General features: G+C 39.8%; 1 protein-coding gene across 1 annotated transcript; it reads left to right on the top strand.

The window, feature by feature from the left end:
- The first annotated feature begins 1,525 nt into the window (after positions 1–1,525).
- Positions 1,526–2,866, top strand: LOC128740139 (uncharacterized). The gene has a single exon (XM_053835654.1). The coding sequence runs from the start codon at positions 1,526–1,528 to the stop codon at positions 2,864–2,866; it is 1,341 nt and encodes a 446-aa protein (XP_053691629.1).
- The last annotated feature ends 9,775 nt before the right edge of the window (positions 2,867–12,641 follow it).

Here is a 12,641-nt window from a genome sequence, read left to right as displayed (position 1 = left end):
CCTTCGACAAATCAAGCACTATTTTTGTTGTATTAGGAGCGGAGATCTTTTTTTGACATATTTGCTACTCCTGGACGGATTTCCTTCGGTGAATCATTTCCATGTTTAATCAACTCTGAATTCGGTTGGGTGGTCTCCGGCAAAACGAGCAGCAACTTTGTATCTTATCCTGTCGTCTGCAATATAGCTACCGTTGACACTTTAGAGAAACAGATTGAGCGATTCTGGATGATAGAGGATGAACAAAATGCGACAAATTATTCCCCCAATGAAACCTATTGTGAGGAATTCTTTCGCCGAACTGTGAAACGTGATCCAGAGAGACGGTATATAGTGCGTCTTCCCTTTAAAGAGAACCTAATCCATAGTCTGGGAGATAATAACAAAACTGCTCTGCATCGTTTTCAGCTTCTAGAGAGACGATTAGCTCGCAATCCAACTCTTCGCGCGCAATACGTGGATTTCATGAGTGAATATCATCGACTGGGGCATATGGAACCGGTAACGAAGAACACAAACGAAAAGGTGCCGCCTTATTATATGCCACACCATCCGATCCGATAGCAGCAAAGGTCGTTCGTGAAAGTACCAACACGTAAAAAAAAACACGTGTAAAACCATTACACGTGTTTTTTTTTTACGTGTTGGTACTTTCACGAACGACCTTTGCTGCTATCGGATCGGATGGTGTGGCATATAATAAGGCGGGACCTTCTCTTAACGACTGTTTGCTCGTTGGACCGATAGTGCAGGAGGACCTACGGTCAATAATTATGCGAGCACGAACTCATGCCATCATGTTGATCGCAGACGTTGAAAAGATGTATCGCCAGATACTAATACATCCAGATGACACTCAGTTTCAGCGAATGTTCTGGCGTTCATCTATTGATCAACCAATCACGGCATTTGAGCTAAAGACAGTCACTTACGGGACCGCATCGGCACCCTTTATAGCAACACGAGTATTAAAGCAACTTGCGACTGACGATGCAGGACGGTTTCCGATAGCAGCAAAGGTAGTTGAAACAGATTTTTATGTAGACGATTTATTCTCAGGATCAGCGACAGTTGCAGAGGCAATTGAACTGCAGAAGCAGTTGGATTTAATGTTAGCAGCAGGAGGCATGCAGCTAAGAAAGCGGGCAACAAATAATCAAACCGCAATCATAAATGTTGTTCCAGAAAATCGTGCATTGCAATCGGACGTAAACTTCGATCGAGATCAAACCATAAAAACTCTTGGTCTACATTGGGAGCCAATACTGACCAGCTGAAGTATCAAATCCACCTCAAATTGACTCCAAATACCAAGTTGACGAAACGGTGTGTATTATCCTATATAGCCCAAATTTTTGACCCTTTAGGATTGGTTGGGCCAGTTGTGGTGACTGCAAAAGCCTTTATGCAGACATTGTGGGCACTCGTGGATGAAAACGGTACAGTTTGGGACTGGGACCGTGAATTACCGATACATTTGCACGAATCGTGGATGATGTATCATTCAGAGCTTTCACTTCTCAATATGCTTCGTATAGATCGTTTCGTTCTGTTACCAAAGGTGATTGAAATAGAACTGCATCTGTTTTCCGATGCCTCGGAAATAGCATACGGTAGTTGCGCCTATTTGAGGTCGATAATTCGAATCGGCGGTCGCTTGGGACACTCTGTTCAATCTGAGGATTTTAAACATCAAATTTTGCTTCCTAATTCTCACGCACTAACCAAGTTGCTGTATGATTCCTATCATGTTCGACTGCTGCACGCCGCGCCTCAGCTATTAATGAATGTAGTTCGATTACGCTACTGGGTGCTAGGTGGCCGAAGTTTAGCGAAGCAGGTCGTGCGTCAGTGTGTCACTTGTGTACGTGCTCGACCAAAACGGATGCAACAATTCATGGCTGAACTCCCTGCAGCACGGGTGACAGCATCACGCCCATTCTCAGTAACTGGTATAGACTTTTGGGGACCTGTTCAGCTTCAACCTCGTCATCGACGGGATGCTCCACAAAAATCCTATGTTGCTGTATTCGTATGTTTTGTGACGAAAGTGGTTCACTGGGAGCTCGTCATGGATTTAAGCACCGATAAGTTCATGCAAGCATTTCGACGATTTGTATCGCGACGAGGACTGTGCTCTGATGTCTATACTGACAATGGCCGCAATTTCCTAGGCGCAGCTAATGAACTCCGACGGTTTAGTCAAAGCAGTGAATACAAGGATAAACTGTCCAGAGAATGCAACGATAACGGAATCAGATGGCATTTCAATCCGCCAAAGGGGTCTCACTTTGGGGGTTTGTGGGAAGCCGCTATAAACTCGGCACAAAAGCATGTAATTCGTGTGCTCAGGGGGCACACTTTAGCTTTCGATGAAATGGAAACTCTACTAATCCAAGTCGAATGTTGTCTTAATTCGCGGCCGTTAACGCTGCTTAGTGAAGATCCTTCTGACCTGGAACCGTTGACGCTGGGTCATTTTTTCGTGGGTTCGTCTTTGAAATCAGTTCCGGAAACTTGCTATGACACGACCCCATATAACAGGCTGACACGATGGCAGCAAACACAAAAGGCTATGCAAGATATATGGCAAAGGTGGCAACGAGAGTATTTGGTAACCTTACAACCAAGGGCCAAATGGTGCAATCCACCCGTTAAAATTGAGAAAAATCGTTTAGTCGTCATGATGGAAGAAGGCTCGCCACCGGCACGATGGCCGACTGGTAGAATCCTAGAGAGTCATCCAGGCTCCGACGGCGTCGTTCGAGTCGTAACTTTACAAACTGCGAGAGATCAACTCACTGGTCCAGTGGCTAAACTTTGCTTGCTGCCGATTGCAACGTCCAGCAACGAAGATTCGGCGTGAAATAGCGCATATACATCATCGAACTACGGGTTCCTCAACGGTCAACCAACGTTCGTGTACTGGTTTCTGAGATGCAGATCAACCTACAAATTTAAATACAAGGCTCTACTTTCGTAGGGTCCAGGTAAGGACCTGTCCAATAAATTTATTATTCCATTCGGATCTACCGGGTCTTACTTTACATGTATTCATCGACAACGCGAGGTCAATCAACTTTACGGGAGGTCGATACAATCGACAAGGCTTTAAGAATCGGAGATCAACTTTAATGTAATCATCGTGCAGAAATTGCTATTTCTGGGAGGTGGAGGATGTTCGGACGAAAACACTGCGTGGACCAGCGCAGAACTGGATCGACGAATTCAGGCCACTGGGGCCACCGATTAATCGCCAATTACAATTGTCATTGCCAACCTCGGCTTATCAAACAATCGCTGGCTCAGAGGCAGGAGCCTTTGGCTTACTGGTAGCGACCAGACAGTACTCAATTTGGCGCCAAGCAGGAAAGACCATTAAATCGGTGACACGGTCGCATGAAACAATGCCAATCCGAATACCTATCTGGACTGCAACCCCACACTCGGTGGACTATCGAGCGCGATGATGTCAAGGTCGGCACGATGGTTCTACTGAAAGAAGACAACCTGCCCCCGCTCAAGTGGAAAGTCTGCCGATTCATCGAAATCTTCAAGGGGCATGACAACCATGTTCGCGTCGTGACCATAAAGACATCCCAGGGAGAATATCGGCGTGCTATCGGCAAGATATGTGTACTGCCGATCCAGGAGCCGGACCAACCTACCAGTGGTGATGCTACTGGCCCGCAAGGAAGAATGCAAGTTCCTTCCAACAATCGCAGTATTACACTGCGCAACAGGGGGAGGTCATTTGACCTCCCATCCATGTAAGTCGATTGTTAATATTGTAATTCAAAAAAACCATCTATGTTTCATCCTCCGACGGTATGTGATGTCATTTGCTCCAACCCACAACCACGAGCAAATTGGAAATCGACGAAAATATATCTTGGGACCATCCATCCGTTGGGCACCCAGCCACAATTAGAAGAAAGTTGTATTTCATTCATCGTTCTACCACGCTGCGTTCTTGTGCATAATCAACAGAGTCACAAGTACGCTCAGTGCTTGATGCCAACGTTCATCGTCCATAATAGACCCGTGGAGGCCGGTTGCCTCCGCCCCAGTTAAGTCTCGTTTTTTGTTCTCATTAACGGTTTGAAATAGCCGTTTATGTTATGTTTCAGAGAGACTCCATCGACGGGGGAAGAATGGATCGACGTAGAAGAAGATGACGCAACAACCACATTCGTTTATATCAAAGAGCAAATTTGGAAGGGTATCAATTAGCACGACCATGGTAGCCGAGGGATCACATGGTCGCCGATGGTGAATGAACGCCTAGTCCGAGGAATCACGTGGCTCAACCGATGAAACGCGAAGCAGATGTAAACACTGTACGGAACTACACCAGAGAAGGCATAGATACACGCAGAGAGATAGGATCAGTTAAATACCTTCTGACACTAAAGTTACTAAATTTAAGGATCATACTTACATATCAAATTCATATGGTTACATGACTGCAACGGGTAAAATACGAAGAAAATTTATTAATTATTTGCTTAGGATTAGGACGAGTTTTAAAATATTGTAAGCATAGTTTAGTTAAAAGGCACCTTTTAACGGTGGCCGGCATGTTCACGCGTTCAGTAATTCGTGGACGGACCGATACTATAAAATCATTTCAGTAAGTTCTCTCACAATACTCAATCGCATACGATCACCCATCTCAATCTATCGTTATCAATTCGGATAGATCTGATAAGCAGCAGATATAAAACCCAACAGTCAGAACAGTCCGCAGTACCTTATCAATAAAGCTCCTACACAGAAGCACCGGTCGTTCGTTCGCTAAATAAATCGTCTTTTTTTTCTAACTAAGCGTCAAGAACAATTTATCCGAAATTTCGTGAACAGATAACTGTGTTAGAAAAGTGCGCTACAACTGTAGTGTTTGGTTATAATATATGATTCTGTGTGGATATGCATGTTCTTGGGGTGCACTTTATGATACGAAAAATAAATGATTACTTGACGAAAACTGGATACGTTTTATACGCTTATAACTCAACCATTTTCTAAAAAACCTTGGTAATCATATCAATCATTGGTTTTTAAGCGTCTTAGTGATATGTTCTCACCTTAGAAATACTTATACATCAATCGATCAAAAAATTGTCTTTGCGTTGAAAAAAAAACAGGAAATAGATATTTTAAGTAAGGACTTCAGCATTTTCAAAATTGTTATAGAATTAAACAATTGATTTTACTAGTTCTCACTTGAAGATATATTTCTTTATAATAAAATGTTTTACTGAATTTGTTTTACAAAAAATTGCAATAGTATTGAAAAATTGACGGAACGGATCAAGTTTCAAAAATATATACCAAATTTAAAACCAACCTCCAAGTTCTAAGGTCTAAGACATCTTCAACCATTCCTTTGTTACTTTTAAAAAGGCCAATTGGTGGATGATTTATTGAACCTGTTTTAAAACATTTATTTAGAGTTACCAAGTATACAGAGAACAGCTACCAAGTACATGATTAGAGAACTGGGAATTCGTTCGAAGATACTCATTTCGTATGAAAAATTACCCGTGTGAGAGTGGATCTGCTTCAGGACCTCATATGTGCATTACGTCTTCTTACACCGATTTTTCTAATCACACTTGTTGATGTTTTACGAGCCTTGCGCGACTTTTGTCATTAATTTTCGGAGCTAACCGGTAAAATTCACGTACCATACGTTTGAACGCTTCGTAAAAACTAATTATGTGATCAAACAGTCTCTGTTTAATTAGAATTGCGATTGGGATTTTTCCTGCTCTTTCATTTCATTATCTACGTAACTAAAGGATGTAGCTTGCCGATACACTATTAGCAAGCCACGAAAATGTTACTGTTCATTTAAAAACAAGGTACACAGCCCTAAGGGTTGTACGAAATGGTGATGTAGGCCTATGTTAACATTATATTGTATTGTATTGATAACATGTCCTACTCGATGAAGTATTCCTTTATGTTAGATTATTAGAGCAAGAACTAAAGCAGACTGAATTTCTGGCATGTGTATGTTCATAAGTATCTATCACCTCTAGCTTAGCTAATTAAAACAGTGAACAGATGCGCTACGGAAACCGCTCGTGAGGTTCAGATCTTCGTTCGTTTCTTGTTGGTGAGTGAATTAGTCAAAATGCCGTCTCGGAAGGCACATAATTATCATGACATTCGAGTTCCTCGTAGATGTTTCAAGATAAATGTGAATATCATCCATCAAACAGCCTTGGCAATCTGGCAAATGCTAAACCATTATTTTGAGCAGCATGAGCTCGTAATCAGACATAATCATAATGCTGATTTTTTTTTATTTGGACACTGTGTATTAAAGTAATGTATGCTATAATCATAAATGACATTCTTCTTCTTACATATCAACCACAACTGATTTCCGATGGCAACGCCATCAAGTTGATGTCGCTTGTCCGAATATTTTAACTGGTTTGTTTAAAGGGTTGAAGGGAAGAAGTCACATTGTCGCTGGTTAAGATAGTGGTGAATTTGAATAATTATTTCACCCCTCAGGTAGTGGGGACATGACAATTTTAAAATTAAAATATATATGACGTTGATCACCACCAACATTTCTAAATTTTTATAGTATAGAAGCTGTATGGTAACATCCCTGCAAATATTTAACCATAATGAAAGTTTGCTGATTCATGTAAAACAACTCTAAGGATTTCAGAATAATTACAATAGTTTTTAACTGTCTCATGTGCCGTCACAAGCAGGACCTGTTATGATTATAGACATTAAGCAACAAAAAAAATGCGTATAAACGTGATAAATAGTAACGTTCAAGCAATAAAAGAAACAACTAATGTCTGATGGCTGATGTCATACCTTACATTACATCTTCGGTCTCTTTAAGACTCACCTGTTACATTACGCGATACGCTGGCCTCTACGTGCGCCGGAGAGGCATATGGTACAAACTGAGCATAAAGCCAGTGATGTATTTGCCATGTTTGGAGAATGGAAACTTTTTCGGCTTCGCAGTCGTAGTAAATAAGCAGAAAAACGGTGTTTTTCTCTTCTACCAACGTTTCGAATAATATGTAGGGTAAATGATTTTGAAATGGACCTAGTCGAATTCTGATCTTGAATGGACCTATTTTTAAATATAAATTTTAGGATATAATTATCAAGTCTTTGTACTGTATTTAGCTTTTATGTTTATCTTTAATCATTTCTGAACGTAAATATACTAAAATTAAATTAAAATTATAGCTAAAACCACTTTATTGCCGCTTATTTAAAAGTAGCTGTTTTTCAGCGTTTTGGCAGTCACCATAGAGTATTTTCAAACTGTTACTACCCGGAACCCTTCTGGTTTGAAATAAAACAATACTCTTAAAATGATGCTAAAATATGTGTAATTTCAATTTAGGTATTTAAAAGTTCAGTAAAACCAGTAAAATCTTCAAATTCCTTAAAAAATCAGAGGGGTTGTGTACAAGACACGACCGCATATATAGGGGACGCAGGACCACGTAAGTCTCTTTGTTGTGATAGTAGCATGTATCCATGCTTGTAATCATGCGTTGTATGTAACATTTATCAAAGTAGTAACATTGCATACGTTCAATTCTCAAAAGATTGTGCATTTGAAAACAATTTATCAAAATCAAGAACACAAACTATTGCTTTCCTGCTACCTTACTGAAATTAAAGATTGTTTTTACTATCCATGGTTTCCCACGTTGAAGGGATTTTACCAATTCAATCCTATTTTATCAACAGCACATCTTTCCACTACACTTCTAATGAAACGGCAAGCATGCGTATTCATACGGAGTCGTATTATAACTGAACAGTACAGCTGTAGCACATTTTTCCAACACAGATATCAAGCTCGCTGAGGTTTAATCGTCTCGCAGTAAAGAATTTGCGATCTGTTGTGACAACGAACTTGTGCCATTTTTTCTGGCACACTTCCCTAACACAGACATCAGATTGGACTAGGTTTAATCGCATTCGAAAGAAATCTGTTGGCACGAGGGGGCTTTGTCACTCTCTCTGGCGTACTTCCCAAGCAAGGACATCAAAATGGTCTAGGTTGAACCGCGGTGTTAAGAAATCTTGTTGAAATGAAGGAACTTTGTCACTTGTTTTGGCTTACTTCCCAAGCACAGATATCAAATTGGTATAGGTTTAGATCATCGTAAAGAATCTTCCAACCAATCACGAAGCGAGAATTCGGGTAAAATATAGGTTCATTATTTTCAATTTTTCAATAGTTCAGCATCAAGAATCCATACTTTTCTTCATTTTGGTCAATTCTTAGAAGATTTTCCGATCGATTGGTGTAAGAATATTGAAAATCGATCGGAAAACCGCTGAGCTATTAGCGCTCAAAACCTTTCATTTTTCGTGACGCTCGCATTTTTCGATTTTTTGGAATGACACCCTATCTCAAAACTTGCCGTAAGACGTAGTCCTACGTCAAAATGTTAACCCCCTTTTTTGATCTTGAATGGACCTAGTATTGATTTTAGAATGGACCTAGTTTTGCGCTCCAAGACATCACTGGCGGTAGCTATCATTGCCTACCACTAACGAACACGCCGTTGTATATTCCATAAAACTGCTTGTTGTCACTATAGTATCTCCGTTTATAATTAATCTATAAGCACGGGATATTGAAAGTAGGCTTGATTTATAGCCTTAATAAAAACTTAATTATATTGATAAAACTAACTATCACTCAACCTTTTTCGTAGTTACTTCATAGTGTTTGTACATTGTACCCTCTAGTTTTGAAACTAAAAAGTCTTCCTAATTAGTTAGCTAACATATGTCATTTTATGCTTAAAATAATATAAACTTAATTTATTCTCAGTATTGTACAAAAATTTTAACCATCATTGATTAAAAGATAAGGTGGATCAAAAGATAACAGGGATACTAACTGCCTTCTGTTAAGGGGGCATAGTACCTTTTCAATTTTTTAAAACCTAAATTTTTTTATTGATTATTTCGAAAGATTAACATTTTGACCATATGTGTTTGAAGTCGTTTGCATGAATTCCAAATATTGACAAAGTTACAGCTATTTGTACCGCGCATGTCTGGAGCGATTAAGCAACGAGTAAAAACTTCAACGTCGTTTTTCTCGAAACCAGGTTTTGAAAGTCGGTACCGTCATCCGGGGATACTTGCAACACTTCTGAACTTTGACTTAGTATAACTTTCGAAGTATACCGTTTAGGTCCAAGTGTAAGTAGCCAAAACTTGTATAGTGATGAGTACTTTTGATTTATGATTATGAGAAAAAATATAAACTAAATGAATCTGCAGAATGAACCGAAAATAGGGGTGTTGCAAGTTACCCAGTAAACGGGGTTACTTGCAACACTTTTCTGATTTTGCGTTTCTTATGATTTTATATCTGATTTCAAACCGCGAATGACTATTTTGAGATATTTTGAATGTATTTGTGGTAAAACAAGAGATACTGGAGGCGTTCTTTGTTTCCCAATTTCGTCTATCGCTGTTTTAAACATATTCGGTGAAAATGCAGTATGTCGGCGAACTCCAAATTGCCGTTTCAAGGCACTTGGAATTTTTCACAATTTTAATTTTTCTGGAGATGGTGGTAGACAAAATAACATCGTACAGGTGCAAACTTGCTTTGTACATACTGTCTATTACGATAATTTTCATTTTTGCAAGTGCTGCAAGCCGCGCCATATTGGAAGTAACAACACGAATTCATCGTTTCTTCTCCAAGTTCAAAATATAAACAAAGCTCAAAGTTGCTATTTGTTAGCTTATATGATGCACTTATTGTGTACAGGAACCACACAATAAATAATAATTCCATGTAAATGAACTGACGCAACTTTGCACATCCAGTTTTCCTACTCTGAAAGTGACATTACTTTCCAATCGTATAAAAACGAGCAAAACAATGATGTAATGGATTAAATTGAACTAAACAATAGGTAAACATCCCTTCTTTAAAATGGCATTGGGTACAAATGGTTATGTTAACAAACAAATGCGTTAGAGCTGTCAAAAGCGCGATGCGCCAAAGTGTTGCAAGTAACCCCGGTGTTGCAAGTATCCCCGGATGACGGTACCATAAATATCTCAAGAACGGCTCAAGCAATTCTTATGATTCCTTTTTTGTTTCAAAGCCAACAAAATTATCTAGTGTTTGACCCATCCTTTACTTGATATTGTAATTTTTGTAATTTTTAGAAATGTTTAAAGTCAATTTTTTCGCTTAAAAACCATACTTTTATGTTATGTCCGCCATTTTGTTATGTGTTCGAATTCTAAAAAAGGATGGATCAAACACGAGATAATTTAATGTTCTTTCATGTCGTTTTGGAATTTTTCAATTCGGATAAGCCCGCCAGCGCCAATCCATGGTACCGCAATTCATGGTTTTTTGAACGACTATCTTCAAGGAGCCATAGGGGCAAGGGGAAGAGGTTCCCTTATGAAAACAAAATTGCAAATCTATACCTATAAAGAAGGATTTCTGTCTGTCTGTCTGTCTGTCTGTCTGTCTGTCTGTCTGTCCGTATGTTCCTTATAGAATCGAAAACTACTGAACCAATCGGCATGCAAATATGCATGTAGAGGGTTTTTGGGGCCAGGAAAGGTTTTAGTGATGGTTAGAAACCCCTCCCCCCACTAAGAGGGGGGGCTCCCATACAAATGAAACACAAATTTCTGCATAACTCGACAACTAATCAAGCAAATAGAACAAAATTTGGCATGTGGGTGTTTTCGGTGACAAGAATTTATTCTATGGTAAATTGAGACCCCTCGCCTCTTTATAAGGGGAATTATAACTCCTCTCCTCTTTAAAAGGGGGGGCTTCCATACAAATTTCCTCATAACTCGAGAACTAATCAAGCAAATGGAACCAAATTTGGCAAGTGAAGGTTTTCGAGGGCAAGAATATTTTCTATAGTAAATTAGGACCCCTCCCCACTTTAAGAGGGGGGGCTCCTGTACCAAAGAAACACAATTTTCCTCATAACTCGAGAAGTAATTAAGCAAATGGAACCAAATTTGGCATGTGGGTGTTTTTGGAGACAAAAATTTTTTCTATGATGAATTGGGATCCCTCCCCGTTTTAGGAGGGGGGGATCCTATACACATGAAATACAAATTTCCTCATAACTGAAGAACTTTGTTTTCTTTATTTTCTTTATTTTTACAATTCATCTGACTTGTCAGTCTTAATGAACTACACTATAATAAGCTAGAGCTTGTAATCAATCGTTTAAATTTATGCAAAGGATCACCAAATTCGAAATATTCTTCAACACGACTAAACATTCTAGTACACGATGCAATCGGTTCATTGCGGCCAAATTCAGTGTGGTGAAAGCGGTTGGTCAGCAGTGATGATGGTCGCAGAGTCCTTTGTGCTGCGCGAAAATTCACCAGCGATAGTAATTGCGGCGAATCAATTCCGCCGTGTAACAGTTTTGCCACATACAAAGCTTGTTGGATGTTCCGACGACGTTCTAAGGTATCTAGACCAAGCAAGCGACAGCGATCCGGATACGGAGGTAGATTTTCCGGGTCCCGCCAAGGCAAACTACGCAGTGCCAATCTTATGAACCTCCTCTGCACTCGTTCAATTCGAAGGTTCCAATAGAGTTGATGTGGAGTCCAAATTAGGCACGCATTTTCGAGAAGGGGACGAACTAAGGAGCAATACAGGGCCTTAAGGCAATGCGGATCTTTAAAATCTCGTCCAATTTTTGCAATAAATCCCAACTGGCGAGTCGCTTTTGAGATCATCGTTGTACGGTGACGATCAAAAGTTAGTTTCGGATCGAGAATCACACCAAGGTCATTCACATGCTCAACCCTTTTTAGTATCTGGTCGTCAATTTTGTAGTCGAAAACTACAGGCGATTTGATTCGGTGAAACGTCATAATTTCGCATTTAGAAACGCTGATAGTCATGTTATTCACTTTGCACCAATTTACAAATGTGTCCAAGAGAAGTTGAAGGCGATAACAATCCTCGATGCAACGAATCGTCAAGTAGATTTTAAAATCATCAGCATAAACCAGTCTACATCCTCTTTCAAGGGCAGAGGCAGCGTCGTTAAAGAATAGAATAAATAAAAGTGGTCCTAAGTTACTGCCCTGTAGGACACCAGATTGATTCGTAAACGGGGACGATACCTTCGAGCCAAGTTTCACTTGTAAAACTCTGTCGCACAAATACGAGCGTAACCATGTAACAAACTGTTGCGAAACACCCAGTCGTAATATTTTATCAAGCAATATGCGATGATTGATGCGATCGAAGGCAGCTTTTAAATCAGTATATATTACGTCTACTTGCACTTTGCGTTCCATTTCAGTAATGCAATTGGAAGTAAAGTCAAGTAGGTTCGTCGTCACAGAGCGGCCAGCCACAAATCCATGTTGGTTAGAGGAAATGTAATGTTTAGTGCTACGAATTAAAGCATCGCTTACGATTATTTCAAATAATTTGGACGCGGCGGATAAACTGGTAATACCACGGTAGTTCCTGACACTTCGGCGATCTCCACTTTTGAATACCGGGAACATGAACGAATGTTTCCAAATATCCGGAAATTTTCCTTGTGCGAAAGATTTATTAAAGATGCAGCAGAGGGGTGCAG

Source organism: Sabethes cyaneus, chromosome 3 (assembly GCF_943734655.1).
Source record: "Sabethes cyaneus chromosome 3, idSabCyanKW18_F2, whole genome shotgun sequence".
Classification (NCBI taxonomy): domain Eukaryota; kingdom Metazoa; phylum Arthropoda; class Insecta; order Diptera; family Culicidae; genus Sabethes; species Sabethes cyaneus.
Note: the sequence above shows the minus strand (reverse complement) of the source record. Positions and strands in the feature narration are given on the sequence as shown.

What these genes read in the sequence shown, in the direction of transcription:
- LOC128740139 (XM_053835654.1), top strand. Translation starts at nt 1,526, where the DNA reads ATGCTTCGTATAGATCGTTTCGTTCTGTTACCAAAGGTGATTGAAATA.